The 16,659-nt window shown below is 40.5% G+C and overlaps 1 protein-coding gene across 1 annotated transcript in view; it reads left to right on the top strand.

The window, feature by feature from the left end:
• Positions 1-7,874: 7,874 nt before the first annotated feature.
• The window catches only part of Shrm (shroom), a 67,760-nt gene continuing 58,975 nt past the window's right edge, over positions 7,875-16,659 (top strand). The window contains exon 1 of the mRNA XM_018538228.1: positions 7,875-8,122. Within this exon, the coding sequence (XP_018393730.1) occupies positions 7,875-8,122 (248 nt within the window). The remainder of the gene's footprint in view (positions 8,123-16,659) is intronic.

The following is a 16,659-nucleotide window of genomic DNA, read 5'->3' on the forward strand; positions in this document are numbered from 1 at the left end:
GAAATCACGCAAGTGCAAACCATCGCGGGGTATTGCGTCCTCCGTTCGGGAGACGTTGCACGACGAAAGGCCCACAGTTTCGCGTCTCCGCACCGAACGACGACCGACAATCCACCCCGATTGAGAGACGAATGTTAATTACCCGTAAAACGCTGCTGCGCGTCGCCTCTTAGTGGCGAATTGCCTTTTAGCCGTGTAATTACAGATGGCAAGTAGATGCAAGTGTTGCCGGTTGCAAGTGTAATACTCGTAAGTAGATAATTGCACGGTGTGTAAAGGCGTGAATTTTTTCGCGAGAATAAAAGCGTCGAGAGGTTGTCGGTAGCCTTTGAATTGTAGGGGACTACTAATGGATATTACTCTCACCGTGCCGATTAGCGCGGTCGTCGGAGTGTGCGTTCCAACTTCGCAGCACATTTCTTTCTGTTTCTTTTATTTCTTTTTTCATCGGTTACGTTTCGCCGCATACAACCGGTTACGCTACTAATTCCCAGTTTGCTTCGGAAGAGGGCTAAGTCCAGGCGCTAACGCGTTAGCGACTCTATCGTGCCGCACGGTCCCGAAGAAGATTTCAGATTACCCGTTGAGGTGAATATACGGTACTCGCTTTTAAAAAGTATAGTGACCTAGTAACACGTGGGAACGCTTAGGCGAAGCGACGCGAGCAAGGCTCGTTCTTGGATGCATCTAATGTTTCTTTGTGTGGCGGACTTTACCGTGACAGAATGTAGCAATAATTTCCAGGATTTCACAGCCGTTACATCAGTTACACGGTCTTCGTAGTATCACCGGGGGTAGAGTATATGCTCCTTTGTTTGCCTAATTAATGCACAGTTAACTCAATAATATTTCGAAATAGATGTTGCATAAATATTATGTGGTAATATCATTGTTACGTACTTGCACATTGTTGTACGGTCGTAATAATAAAAATTAAAAATATATAAAATTATTATTAATAAAATTAGTTGATAAATTACAATGTCATTTATATTTTAAATATTTATATATTTCATGTGTTTATTTCAGTAATATAATTATACAATAAAACAATCTACGTTTTAGGTATTACTCCATGATACTCTAATATTCTCTATGGTCTTATTATGGCACATATCATGTTGCAATTGTATAATAGAATTAAATTATTCGATACAAAAGCTTCTAAACGTGAACCAAAGAGGGACTTAGATGAGTAGTTTCTCGCAGCTTATAAAATATAATATAATACTTAGGCGAGTGCCGTTCGACACCGCTCTACGAAATCCGGTGTGTTCGTTAGAGAGCGATCGCTTGCTCTATCGGCTGGGCGGAATCTCCATAAAATTAACGGCGGAATAATTAACGGGAAAGGTCTTCTTTGCGGCGGTGCTACGAAAAGCGGTTCATCGGAACGGCACAGGGCGACGCGAGCACATTATTAACCGGTACGCGCGTACATACACGCATAGTTGCTCCATTATGAGAGAGCTAATTTACTTGCTTCCACTATTCACTTATCTCTTGCGCTACACAACCCGGCATTCCAGAAACGTGGAAAACATCTGACTGGACGCGGTTGTTTATGGCAATTACGAGAGTCGTGTAGCTGCGGATTCCTATCCTCGCTAACATCGATGTACTCGTAGATTTCTCGCGACTCGCACGCAGCGATCTTCATTAGAATACGAAGTTTTGATGGTGAAGCGGCAAACACTACGAAGAATTTACAACGTTTACCGTGACTTATGCGAGCGCAGAGCAAATTACGCGCCAGATGGATTACAAGTATAATAATATTACAGATAATTGAGAATAACTGTATGGTTGTAACAACAAGTTTAATAATGTGTAGAATTTGTTTTGATCGATCTCATAATAAAAACAAAAAGTGTATATAAAATAGAGGAGCTACATTTGAGAGCTATATTGTGACACATTACAGCTTGAGGCACAACTAAGAATCATTGTAGGTAATAAAAATAAGGAATAATGAATTTTAATCTGTGAAAAATCGTGTATTATATAGTACTAGAATACTCGATTTTTGACGGATTGAAATCTGTCTCTAGTTTAAGAATTACATAAAGTAACAGAAAAAATGAGATGTGCGTAATAATAAGATATATATGTCAAGAAAAAATTGTCAAATGTTAGAAATGCTTTACAATCATCGACAAGATAATGAGTGAAATTTAACAAAAATTCAAGATAAAGGTTCTTTTCTCGCGATATTATCTATTCAAATATGCAAGAGAGAATTATGGATGAATTGACTGCGTCAATTGGGATATTGATGTTGGCATCGTTGTGCCAGGCTCGGATGGTTATTCAAAGGTCGGAATGTGCTGGATGTCTCCGTATCTCTTCTCGGTAAGACTCGATAAGATGCTCAGTCTTCGAACGTCGCGTCGCGTCGCTCGCTCCGAATGAGCTGGAAGAGCAATGAACGTCGCGTGCAGCAAGTACTCAAGCACGCGAGGCATGCCTTAATCGATCGAACGTTACGATCGTGCTGGATTGATCGCCCAGCTCGGTGATCCCGGCGAAGGTGATCGACGCGACCCCAGTCTTCCCTATGCCTTCGCTGACACCGCCACCGCCACCGCAACGGGTATAAGTATACACGTCCATGTTCCGCATAAGAAACCCGCATTTCCGGCTTCTTTACGGTTTCTCTGACCTCCCGGAAAGAGGAGCTCTCACATGTATACGACCCTGGCGCTTCGCGTCGATTTACCGCGACGTTCCACATTCTCTGCTTCCGCGTGTGAGACCAATGGTAATGTCACTTGCGGGATCCGAGGAATTCGCTAACTGCACGCGGTCGTCGCGGCTTCTCTGTTTCTACACGGTGCCGAGAGGAAATGGAAAAGTGAAAAGAATGTGAAAACAACACGTTTTATCACACGCGGTGTACGAGACGAAAAGTATAATTTTTTCTTTTTTTTTTTTTTTTTTTTTTAATAAAAAGTCTGTGCGCTTTAATGACATATTACGTTAAAACGAGCAAATTAAAATATTTTAAAAAATTATAATATTTTTTTTAAGTATTTCTTATAACTGATTTTATTTGTAGATTTTGACCTATTTTCAGTTGTATTCGTATAATATTGCATAAAAATTATGTGCATTTAATTTGGTTTTACATAATTTAGATTTAGGTACATTTATATTGCGTTTTATTTGAGCGTTTCAAATATTACACGCTTGGCCAGATCTCTTTTATTGGCGAAGCAAACTCTGTTAATTCTGAAACTGATTATAAAATCAAGATTAGCGAGTCAAATTAGCTATAGTTCTCGAGTTATAGTTTCTCTTCGTCTTCTTACCGTGAGATTTAGCACGGTTAGGTATACGGTATTGTCATCTGTTATTCACCCGTTGCAAGCATATGATGCATAGTCTAGTTCTTCTAAAATTCTGAGAACCTAATGGTATCGTAAAAGATGCTTGTCTTGAAAGAACACGGCTAGTAACAATAAAATTGATGTTACTAGGTAGCGGAAGATTATCATTGCTCTTTCCTAAAAGCTGGCTTAAGATGAGATAAACTGGCACGATGAATCGCCGACAAGGTCTGATCCGGTTTGTTTTAATATTTCAACATCGCCGCATGCCAGTTCCTTTTGTGCTTCAAAGAAAGAAAGAGCGGTGTACACTTAACATTTGAATGCGTTCATGGAACCGGCCTTGAGGCTCATTCACCGCCCGCACGACCTTATAATCTACATTCTCTTTTGACGACGAAGGTAAAATGTAAACATCTTCCTATTCTTTAGTTGTATACAAAACTCAAGTCGTGCGGAAGAAAGCGGGATGAAAGAAAGTGAGCAGACCGTGTGGCGAATTTCATTTTCACTTTCTTTCAGATAATAATACAGGAAGCTGATTTCTCACTTCCATCATAATGTTTCCAATTATAGCATGAAATCGTTCTAAACGTTCATTCTCTTGTGTCCCTCTTCATAGATAAATACATCTTTCTTTATACAAATCGTTACCTCATTATCTTTAAAAAGAATCTAACATAAATCTGTTCGTCTTCTCGTTACGGAAATTGATAAATCAATTTTTATTTTAGGATTATTCTATATACTTAATTAATTGCTCAAGTATCTATTCATAAGGTAGTGAAGATAATCTTTATTAGTATAGAATAGAGGCTTATGTATTGTGTGCCTCTGTCAATTATTTTCTGAAGTTCCGTGAATACTAGTGACTTGGGAAACAGCTGAGCCATCTGTTCTGTGTCATTGGTTAACTATGGTCATTTTGAAAAGCTTTAGAAGATAATCGAAAGAAACGTAATTTACAATACTGAGTGTGGACTTATGAAGCATGCCTTACATTTTAATGGTCCATTTGGTAGTATTAAATGCGATTATAATTATAGCCATACGGCATAATCATCTTCAGAGTTGTTACGTCATTATAATATCCTAGCTTTCATAATATCGTAATATATTCGATTTTATGATATAAGCTAATATCATTATTGGAGATGACTCCTCAATTATCAATATAATTAATTTTATTGTAAAATTAAATATCGATTTACATATTATAGATTTCACATATAGATAATCATTGACATCTAATACTCGTTGAAATCTCCTAGGATTTCGTGGAATATTCCCGGGAATATAGTAATCGTTCCATTCGTTGAAGTCTCCGCGAGACTTCGGGAGACTTCGATGAACGCAATGTAGCGTTCTCGTATAAAATATATGTAAATATAGTATATAACGCATCATGCGATCTTTAATTTGATAACAAAGACAGCAAATATGTATCACCCAACATCGCATTTATTAGTAATATGTGTGTATATAAGTATTAATAAAGATAAGATAATTACACCTGCAATATAATTATAAGTAGTACTCGTATAATTAGTATATTTTAATTTAATCGTCCGCTTAACATTTTTTCATTATTAATGAATAACTTTCTTCCACAATTTTCTTCGTAAGCAAAGCACTGAGAAGTTGGCTTTTATGTAAATCTCACGTTGCTCAAGGATATCGGTTGCGCCATTATTCGTACAAGTATTCACATGATATGATATTTTCGTTGATAATTTCCTATATCTTTAACATTTTACTGGTCAGTATATTTTCTTGCCATCCTAATTATGACCTAGTTCACAAGTTAGAGGCCGTACTTGTAACAGAAAATATCGGGGGTTATATCAACCATTGGGAAGCTTATGACCGATATTTTTCTTTTCTGCGCGCATGAAAGAGAATCCAAGTTCTTCTTCTTGATATTACCGGCTTACGTTATTGCATTTAGTTGTCTTAAATATGAACCTTCTTATAACATAAATCAGCAGACTTGTAATTGGCACAGTGCATCGAAAAAGAATATTTGTTTTTTACTCGATCAAGAATTATAAAGCGGACTGATAATACATGATAAATAGAACATCGGAAGCTATTTTCGTTGTATATGTTTGATTGTTCAAATAAATGTTCTGATATCGACAGTACAATTAAAATTTAGATCCGCTATATTTCTGAGCTGTATTTTCGATTGGATTGTTTAACCAGATCGTCATTTTTATGAGACATTTCGTGATCGCAGGTCAACCGAAAATGTCGTTAGTGCGGCCATAATTCGTTCTAGTCATGTGCGATTGTTTTCGCTCGATCGCTCGGCGATTCATGAGGATATGATATGTCTGATAAAGCGAGGTTATTGCTGTAATCTAAATATGGAATTGCACTTACGAGATAAAATCGAAAATCACGATGTCGATGCAAACCATGCACGTCGGAGATTAGATTTCCGCGCTCCACTTAATTTCGAAAATGATTTCTTACGAAATATGCCGACTTAGCGGAACCTTTCTATCATAAAAGCGTGCTGAGACCAGCGTGATGAAATTTCACAAGTACGTTACATTGATAATCCCAACTGCTGAGAGACACCGCCGGCCGCTATCTTCGGGTTTATGACTCGAGGGTTAACGGTTTTTTCGTGTTAACAGTTTTCATCTTCCTATATTACTAAATTGAGAAAAATGTACACTTAATCGTATATATAACACTTCTTACAAGAGCATGCCTGATGAATGTTAATAAGCGACGGCGCCCGCGCTAACTCAATTTCAAGTTTCTTATCAGCACAATCATTTATTCTCTTGTTTGCGTAATTATCGCTCATTAAGCGGGACGCAGCTTGTAGCATTAATATGTTGCGTAGAGCCCGAAGAAATCCGTGGCACACATCTCAGTACCATATTTCTTCGGGCTATTACGTCGATTATCATTACTTCTATGTAGAAGTCTTTAATTATAAAGTGTTTTATATATAGCGCTATCTACTCCCGTTCTATCACGAATATTGTCCCGAGGCTACTATACGAGAATAACCTCGATTCGATACCTCGAGGCTATCAATCGTGTGAGGACTTTAATTCGTTCGCTCTTCGTCCGTTGCATAAAGATGATAGGCTCATCGTATGAAAGATTCCGCGAACTCTGCGCTCTTCTCGCACATTCTACTCCTCCAGCGACGGAGGGAAAAGCGCGGAATGTCTCGGAATTAATTGAAATCAGCATAACTCGGCGCCGAGACGCGCGTTCCTTCGTGCGAAACGACGACACGACGATTAATGGCTGGGATCATTTCATTCATCGTTCTCTCCTCGCGCGCGGGGAAGTAACGCAAAGCGTGATGGTAAAGGTCAATGCCAATCGCCGTCGATGCGGCAAGCCCCTAACTTCGGAGGGAAGAATGTGATTTTTATCGACGATCAGCCGGCACATGCGGCGCATTCTCCGCGCGTTTATTTACAGGGTACTAATTAGTGCCCAACTAACGGGACAGATAGAATTATTAATATTCTGCGCCGACTATCGTCGTGTAACGTGCTTTCACGTCCACCTAATTCGTTTGACTGCGAATATTTCGTCACGAAATCGTGTTTCCGAAACAAATTGCCTCTGTAAATGCGAGCATGCTCGTGAAATTTCACAGTCAATTTGCCGTGATAATCCAAATGTTTGAACGCGCAATCTTACTATCAGTAAGTATTATGTCGATCTTAACCAGAGTATACTGGAACAATACGAAATTGTAAAGATCGTAGATCGAGACAAAGACAGTGATCTTTTACGCAAATGCATAAACTTTCGTCCGGTGTGAACAGCAGAACTAAATATAAATCCATCTTCTTTATGCAACACCATATTCTCGTATTCTCTTTTCTACTCGTTTAATAGCACATGATTACTCGTTGTGAATGTTTGGCCACACCTGCGCGTTTATATCCGAGTTCGTTCCCATGTTCGCTTACGTGATGGTAAGCTTCGTCGCACGACTCCCTCCAAGGCAGATGAGGGAGACGTCGTAAGAACCTTGGTATATTATATCAGATAGAAATATGCATTTCCGTTACTCAGAGAATCAAGTGATATTAACGGACTGAACAAGTATAAGAAAACTTATACTTTATACTATAATACATTAAAAATATTTTGCGTACGTGTGTAATTTGTTTCTGTAAATTATATATTGAGTATTCTCGTTTGAAAATTGATAGGTACAGCACACTTACTAGAAAAAAAATCTGTTGCAACAAATTATGATAGTTTTCTTTTCAAATTTTAATTTTACATAGATCTTATCGAATTGCTGCTAAATTTTAAAGTAAAATGTAAAATATTTAATTATATTTAATTATTTTGTTTCAAACACATTAATTACATTGATAGATTGATTAAGAGACGTATTAATCTAATTGTTTATACAAGAAGAATTTGTAGACGCTGATAAAAAGCAAAATATTTTTAATACCAATGCTTCTTAAAATAAAATATATTACAATTTTGTAATGTATTTGTTGCACGTGCAGTAAATCTTTAGCTGTTTAGTTCGTCCACTGCATGCCACAAACTGCGTACATACCGGGACCGAGTTTTTTCAAGTATCCTTACAGTTACGCTCTGCACAGATCTGCCTCGTCCTCGATGAAAGAAATGCTCGGTCGTTTAATTTCGAAGACGACAACAAAGACGAAGCCGAGGACAAGATGGTATCGATCGCAATTACCGGCGCACAGACAAAACGAGATGCGGTTCTCTCATGAGGAGAACGCGGAACACAGCCAAGAACAGATGTCGTTCCAAGGAATGTCAGCTAGCTGCTTGTTCTACGGAATATGGCATTCAGTTCTTCTCTATTCCATCATTATCGAATTTTTTATTATACTTGTTAGCTTTTATAATTATCATTAGTTTATTTTATGTAATATTTTTTATATGTTTTATTTAAATAATAATAACAACAACTTATTGAAGTGTAAAATACGGAAAATGTTTGACATATGGATAAAATAATAGAGAATAGTTCCTCAAAAGGTGAAACATCAGCAATAACGCTACTTGTGATCTTAAATCTTCGATATACTTAATATACATAAATATACATCTCTCTTTCTAATTTTAAAGTTATTATCAAATTAATACAATATTTTAACAGTAATATACTTTATTTTGTTTCACAAGTTATATCTCGTCCATACGTATGTACCTATATAAATGGTTTATCTTGTAAATCTCTGATAATCGAAATAAGTAACTGAAAATCCTGAGAACGATAGACTCGCATATTTTATAAAAGAAACTTGTATCGTATCTATAACGGTAATAAAATCGATTTCAAGCGTTATACGATACTCCGCATGTTACACTAATCATATTTATGCATTAATTTAATTAATATGTCTTGCAACTTCGTCGTTGGTCGTAATTTCTGATAAATCTTGTAAAGACTTTGCGAAATGGAATATATCAAAATGCTATCAGAGAGAAAGTGCACTCTACGCTGCAGATTTCTTCGGTGAACCGATACAGCCTAGTGAGTGGGCGAATTTTCGATTAATCGATTAACCAATGCGATACGCTATGTGAATATACATTTTGCCAGGAGTTTCACTGATTGTCAAACATCGGCGATATAACACTTATACAACTGCAAGAAATGTGGCACACAGGCATACAAGCGAGAAAAAGAAGTGCAAAGTAACAATATCTTGTAATATTAATGTACCATGTAGAATCCGTGGGTAGAAAAAGAAAAAAGGATTCGCGAATCTTGTAACATGTATCGCTTCTTATTCTGCTTTTTCATTCGTCGGAGGGCGAATCAATCCTTATAATTAACAGTACATGTTGGCAGTTCCTTTATGTATTCGGAGTACAAAATGCAATAACACCTGGAGCATTAACTGGCACATGCGTCGTGCCAATGACCCGCTTCGTCAGTAACATAAACGGCCGTTCGTGTCCGACCGCGCTAAAATTCCGTACGCTTCGTTTAAAGTAACTTTACACGCAATCAAACCCCAATTCATCCTACGACGAGAACTTATTGGACGGATCTCGCCTCGGGTCAAACTCTTCTGCCAAATATTTCTGCTGGGTCACCCTGATGCCTCCTCGTGCACGGTCTACACTCCTCTCTCCGACAATGTAACGCGAGTTATGTCCGCACTGTCGTGCACGTTACGTGGCCACGAACATACGCATATGGCTATCGATTCTACGTATCCGCGTCGGTGATAAAGTTGCAGGAATAAGTATTTATCTTCATGCTTAAAGCATCCCTCTCTCTCTCTCTCTCCCTCTCTCTCTCTCTTTTCTCCCCATTTCTCTTTTAGGTCGGCGTCCTGCCGCGAGAAAGAAGGTCCTGCGGGCTGCAGGCTCGCTCCCATCGCCGCGATAAATCGCCGTTCATTCTCGCGCGAGCGAATCGTCGAGCGAGGCAACAATGAGCCCGGTAACTTCCCCGGGTGGATAGGGACAGGGAGAGGGAACGTATAGGGAACAAAGAGAGAAAAGCACGCGAATGTATACGTATCTGATAGTTCGACCGTGAGTTATTAGTATATAGCGTATACCGTCGTAAAGGAGCGCAAAACCCGCCTTTACGCCGCGGACCTTGAAATAGTGGCGTATACACACTACTCGAGTAGATCCGACGATAGCTGCAAGAAACGACGTGAAATTACGGCGAGAGACTCTTTGCGGCGATTTTAATGGAAAGCTCCCGGACGCGCGGCTCGATAGCGTTTTTTTTTTTTTTCCCCCTCTAGCGTTAATCGTTATTTTAGTATCACCGAGGACCTGCTAAACCTCCTTTCCCACCACCGCGATATAAGTAATCTTCTAATTGCGAATTTCCATGCACCGGATGCCCTGTCAAACAAATTATTCCGAACCGCGGTATAAGTAATCTTCTAATTGCGAATTTCCATGCACCGGATGCCCTGTCAAACAAATTATTCCGAGCTTATCGACTGACCGATCGAGCACGATCCTTCGGAAGTAAATTATGACGGAACATGGTTTAAGCTTTGATCATCTTGATCCATCGTGATCAAGTTTTTGCGCCGACAACAAATAAGCTATGTATTCAATACTTTTTACGCACCCTCGCGCCTCTCTATTTGCGATCCTCTCTTATGCGCGTGAATTCGCTGTACTGATTATACGCAAACACACACTCTCAACACGCGTCCGGTAAAAGTACAAGTTCATTGTCGCAGGAAGGACGATGGAAACGCTCGATTAATCGGACCGGCGTTATACCGGTGGCTACTAAACCGGCCTGGCTTCTCGCGCATCGATTATGCCAAGCCTGCGTCGCGCAGGTGCGCAGTCCAGGTATTCCGTTGGTCTGTTTGTTCCTCTTATATCCGCGACAGGAACCGAATCACTCATGGATTCCTTTCTTCTACGCGTCGGATGCGTTTTGTCCCTGAGGAATGAGATATCGCGGCGATTTCTCCGCGAGATTTTTTTCGTTTTCGTGATGGACGGAAATGGGTAGCGGTTAACGAAGCTCGCCGATTGCTTATGCGTCCAGCTACGATCGATGAACTAGATGTCGGACGAGAGTGGAAGTATTCACTCACATTCCTTTCTAAAGGACTAGTCGGACCAATTCCACGTGACTGATAAGTAAAAACTGGAGCATACACTCATGCTTATATGATGTGTTTTTCAAGATACTATTATTCAACTGTTTTTAATACAAATTGATGAAAGTTAATTTTAACGATAAATATCGACAAATATATCTTAACACACATATCTTAAATTAGCATATACATCTTAAATTAATAATAATTATTGTAACATATGTTTGATCATCTATCGCCATTGAAAAGATTGCTAGTAATCAAGCATAATCCATCATTATTATTACATTACCATTGAATTTAAATTGAAAGTGTCACTTGTCACTTTTACAGTACACGCTGAGAATAATAATGATTGGATTGGATTTCTGGAGCAGCACGTGTCATCTTGTTGAGACAACGAAAGAAGTGTCGCCGCCTCATACGGTTCGAATGTCATCGTCGTCACCCTTTGATGGACTGTTTCTTTTGATGGTTCTGACCGTACAAGGTTCGAAAGACTTCGAGCTAAATCGAGAAAGAGATATATGTACAGACAATCACATTCTTGGCCTTGCATGGCGACAGCAGCTTTTTGAATCCACAATCACCTTTTAAACGCATTTAATCTCTAATTGATGAATCGCGAATTTTTTTTCGAATACGGAACTTTTTCGATAATTAACTCGAATAGAATTACGTGTATAAGATATCATTCAAAATATTTTCTGCTATCACTATAAATTTTGCAAACATTTTTTATTTATTTCAAAGCATTAATAAAATTTGTAATAATGTAAAAATCTATCTATATATTGTGTAATAATTAATAATTTGCATTACTTTCATCATGGACTTCCTTCCCTTCGCTTTATTTCTACCATTTTCATTCTCATATTTCGCCATTTCATATTTTCTTCGAGGTATTTTCTTACCGAGTATTACAGCTTCTCATTTTGCAACGTTACTCGATCGTTTGTTCAAAGACAGATCTGGTAAATGTTTGAAAGATCTGATAAGCAGATAGTATGCCAACAAGATATTTGGCGGCTGAAATCGATACAATCCTATTAAAGTCGACGCACTCCGATTGCCTTTTTCCATAAGACTGCCTTAGCTGATGACATCTGGCCGACGGTCAGGAATGCCGAGCAATAACCGGTCCCTCTCGATACTTACAGAGCGGTATTTCTGCCTAGGTGAAATTCCTGGACAACAAGCGCACGTCCCTTGTCGGGATATCGCGGGTCTCATTTTTGACATTTCCCATAAACCGTATTTACGATTATTTTATTCGTGGAAATGGCTAAGGCTCTTAAATTCTACAAGCACGGTCACTATCGGGGACGATCATTTGCAACTGATAAGACGCGTGTACATACGTAACTGCTGTTCTGTTTCTATAGCAATCACGATCGTTTGTTTCGTACATGGGACTTTGACATATTTTGCAGTGTAATTTACTCTTCCTTTGTCGTCCCTGTTTAAAGTCGTACGGTCACTCTAACATCCGCCTTGTCTCATCGGGATGATACGACTCGGCGTTGTTTATGTTTCTTCGCTTTAGGTCAAAAGATTAGTTTTCCTTGGAGCATAAAGAGCGGGACTCTCGCTGACCTCCTGTCGTCACACCTGCGTTGTTCCCGGAAGCGGACAGGTGGGATGCAAATTATTCAATTAACGCCCGAACCTCGGGGCGCGTGGTGGTTGTTTGCGAATCACGGTATACCGCTCTTTACAACGCTGCTCGATTCGTCGAGAGAGAGAGAGAGACAGAGCAAAGAAGATGGACATGCGGAGAATGCTCTTTGAAGTGATGGCAGATAGCATTGACATTTTAATTGGCAGATCGTCTCTAGCACCGCATAGTGTAGAGATAACTTTACGACGACTGTTGTTTATCTCACGTCGTGATTGTCGTCGTTGTCGCCGTCGCCGCCATTAAGAGACGTGAGGAAATCAATTCACATTTTTCATTCGTATGGATAATAATAATTAGAACGGCCGAGATTTATAAACACGATGCACTCGATGCGTTATATCTGCAGAGAAAGCGGATGCGTGAGGAAGACGTCGTGGTGTACACGATTCGCGGCGTCTCATTTCGTCGAACGTGATTCTACCAAGTTGTATAAATCAGCGCATTAAGCGATTTAATCGCCGTTAATTAAATTACAACGTACAACAGGCAATGTGAGCACCGCGTTACCGTTACTCGGATCACTGGATATCTGTAATTAGTAATTGGCCGTTTAAATCCGTCGAACACCATGGGAGTTCGAGCGACTCGGGATACGCGTTAATTTGTCACGGGCGTAAGTGATATTTATTATCGTTCTCTCGAGTTATTAATTGCTCACCGGTAAGTAGCCCGTTAACGCTTCACGGCATATCGTGGGTAAGTTTTTTGCCCTTCGTGCTGACGTGGAGACAAAGACCGTCCTCTTTCTTATTCGCAAATGGACAAAGGGTTACCACGACTTACTTGTCTCACAGACGTCTTTTTTCTTTTTTAAGCGTATCCAACAAAGCGCGGCGTGACGTCCTCACATTCCGGAACGCACTTCCTTCGCGGATTCAATCTTCCTGTATGCATCATAAATAGGCGCGAAAAACCGTTGTCTCTCTCTTACTGTGAATCGTTCGGCTGTAATTCACTTTTAACGCTACAAATGTTTCGAAGCATTTGATCGACTAATCAAGAAAAGAATTATACTGTATCTAATAAAAAAGGTGACTTTAGTACAGAACTATAGATGAATAAAAATCGAAAAGCACAAAGTACCGCTGAGTAGCGCATCTCTATCCTGTTATGAAGATATTTGAACGTGTCATGAAGAAACGAGTTCCATAATAGCTTTGCAAAACATGTATACTCGTTTATGTGTAAGGGTATGAATTATCAATGACCTACTATCCTGTACGATCGTGATGTCATTCACAGGAACCAAAAATATTGCTGATGTTATACACTTATAGTATAGTAGGTGCCCCTATTTTGAAGTTTTTCTTTACAAAGGATTGCTCTTCATTGACTCGAGAATGACCTGAAATCTAAATGTTAAAAAGTGCGAAAAGAGAACAAATCCTCGCGCCTTTCTCGTGTCTTCCCGAGAACGGCTGACAGCAGACGCAGACGGTTAACAGTATCCGGCCCCCACCCTGTGTGAATTATATACGAGCAGGGCAAGCAGCGATTCACCTCCGCGACGCGCAGGTGGGTGTACGGCAAGCGACTCTTGCGCGAGCATTCACTTGCCGATCGCGCGTATTCACGTGCGTACATTACGTCGTACATGTGTGTATACGCACAAGAACGGTCCGCCGCGTTTGCCGCGTGACAGCCGTTGACAACGACGACAGGGTGGCGGCCTAACGGCACTTAGGTCCGTGAACGTTCATCTTATTCAAGAAACACTTTGGACGCGATCTCCTCCATGGCGTGTGTAGGCGGGTTCAATTACCGTGGTCACCCGTTTGAACTCTCGGTCCCCCGGCTTCGATCGCGGACTCGCGATAACTCGAGTTAACACGCGAGACCGGCACGGTGCAACGCGGCGCGACGCGGTCCGCTGTTTTCGCGCGGATGCAAATGCGGCCGCCTTATTTATTCGCGACATTGTGCCAGACGCTCGAGACGCATGCAATCGGGTGGATCGTCATTTGTGAACGAGCGAACGCGCTCGTTTCGCGACTTTTTTTTTCCGTCGCGCATTTCTGCGATTGTAAACCGTTCGAACGTGGACGGCTCGTGCTTTATAGAGGCTGATAGCCCGAAACGAAAGAAATGCGCCACGTGTCGTAATTGATTGCGGGTTCGCTATGCACGAACGCAATGACATTTACAAGGAGAAGGACGAGAACGGCGTCTCTTTCCTTTTTTTTCATCGCGCATATAAGGAATATCTCGCGAAACAGCCCGAGGTTAATGACCCGGACGGAGAAGGAGAGACAGGAAGGAAGGCCACACCGGCGAAAAAAGTGCCTCGATTCCATACGAACCTGCACTTGTTGCACACGATTATGCATGCATTAGGTGTATTCCGAGTGTGGAGCCTGATTCCAGATTGCGATCGAATAAAGATGGATTGCTTCTGTACGAACGCGATAGTATGGATATCTAATAATGAATATATGTCGTACGTCATTCTTATCCTTTTTGTTTCTTGTCGATAATAAGAGTAAAAATTTAATAAGCCGTTTGACGATGATCAATTATCCAAATTAATGCATCTAAGTCTCATACAGCGTTAAAGTTTTTTTTTCTACCGAATACAGAATACAGGCCAGAATGACTCTCCTCATCGTATTATTTATTACGCCAATGGCATTACGACGACGAAAGAAACTTGGCCACGTCACATTTAAGTAACGATTACTTTTAATAAATTAACGTGAAGCAAAACTGTGTGCATTATGAAAAAGTTCGTCGCTGAAGGAGACAATGCGGCTTCCAATGTTTTCAGTTTAGCACCCACACTTGGAGTGTCTACGCCAATGGCGGTCAAGTCGAACGAGGGCCGAGGAAGGACCGGTTCTCTCTCCGGTCGTGCGAGGTCCCTTCTACTACCCATCGAGCCCCGATCCGCGGGGCCTCACGTGGCCCCCTGGGCCCCACACTGCACCGACTCGTTCGCTTGATTCTCTCGGGCAAGCAAACTTCGGGATCTCGAGAGTTTCGTTGCGAATAGGCACCACGAGATGCTCATTACCGCGCAGCTCGTGAGATGCCTGCTAAATTGGTCATGCGAAAAACACCCGATATGTCCTTGAGACATTGCAATATAGGACTCGTTTTAATTTCGTACCAAGAAAAAGATATGCTCTCTGAGAAAAATGAATAATTCCACAGTAACGATAGTTGAGATTGATCATTTCAATTATTTTGTTCTCAAAACGATGAATTTAATACTGTTAGACAATATCAGCTTAGACAGCTTAATACAAAAATTGAGATTTCGAAAAAATTTTTTCAAATTCAAATTAAAAAATTTTAAATTACAATCCTGTTCGTTTTATTCTCTGTAAGAATTATAGGAAAGAATATTTATCTTGCACAAACTTATCGGATATACAAGACCATTTAGACTGAAAAGTCAAAAGAGAAGGTTAAAGAAGGAAAAGGAAACGATGATACTCGTAAACGTGTAGCTTTCACGATGTTCACTTATGTTAATATGAGGGTAGCGAGCGAAGTCGAGGTCACACTAGTTCTGCATCTAATTACATACTGCTTGTTTACGCAATTAGCTAATTGCGTCTGCTGGAAACCGTAGTGCACCGTTAAATACCAAGTATAAAGAAAATTCCATCGTGTCGTGGCAAGCATCGTGTCGCGGTTAGAGGAGCATCGGCAATCGATGGTCGGCGCGATAAGACTCTCTCACGCCGATCGTCTCTCGCGAGACAGTTTATAAATGATTCGTCGCAATCGCCGACGTATCGCGTAATTCACTCCTCCGGATAGAGCGTGCCCGCGGCGACTTTCCTTGCACCAGGGTGAATCGGCTTTCTTTGATTGCCTCCCGTTTGCCATATAGAAACGCGCCCGCTCTCCGTAGGAGGTACCCTTCCGTGCCTTTTTCCCAAGCTGTTCGACTTGACGCGATGGAGCACGCAAGTGGTTCGATAACTCCCAACCATAGTTACGCAGCGGGATGATACCAATCGGTCGATACGTCATCCTCGATAACTCCCTCTTTCTTTCAGCTTCTCTCCCTCTCTCTCTCTCTCTCTCTCTCTCTCTCTCTCTCTCTCTCTCTCTCTCT

The sequence above is a fragment of the Cyphomyrmex costatus genome, unplaced genomic scaffold (assembly GCF_001594065.2).
Source record: "Cyphomyrmex costatus isolate MS0001 unplaced genomic scaffold, Ccosl1.0 scaffold193, whole genome shotgun sequence".
Classification (NCBI taxonomy): domain Eukaryota; kingdom Metazoa; phylum Arthropoda; class Insecta; order Hymenoptera; family Formicidae; genus Cyphomyrmex; species Cyphomyrmex costatus.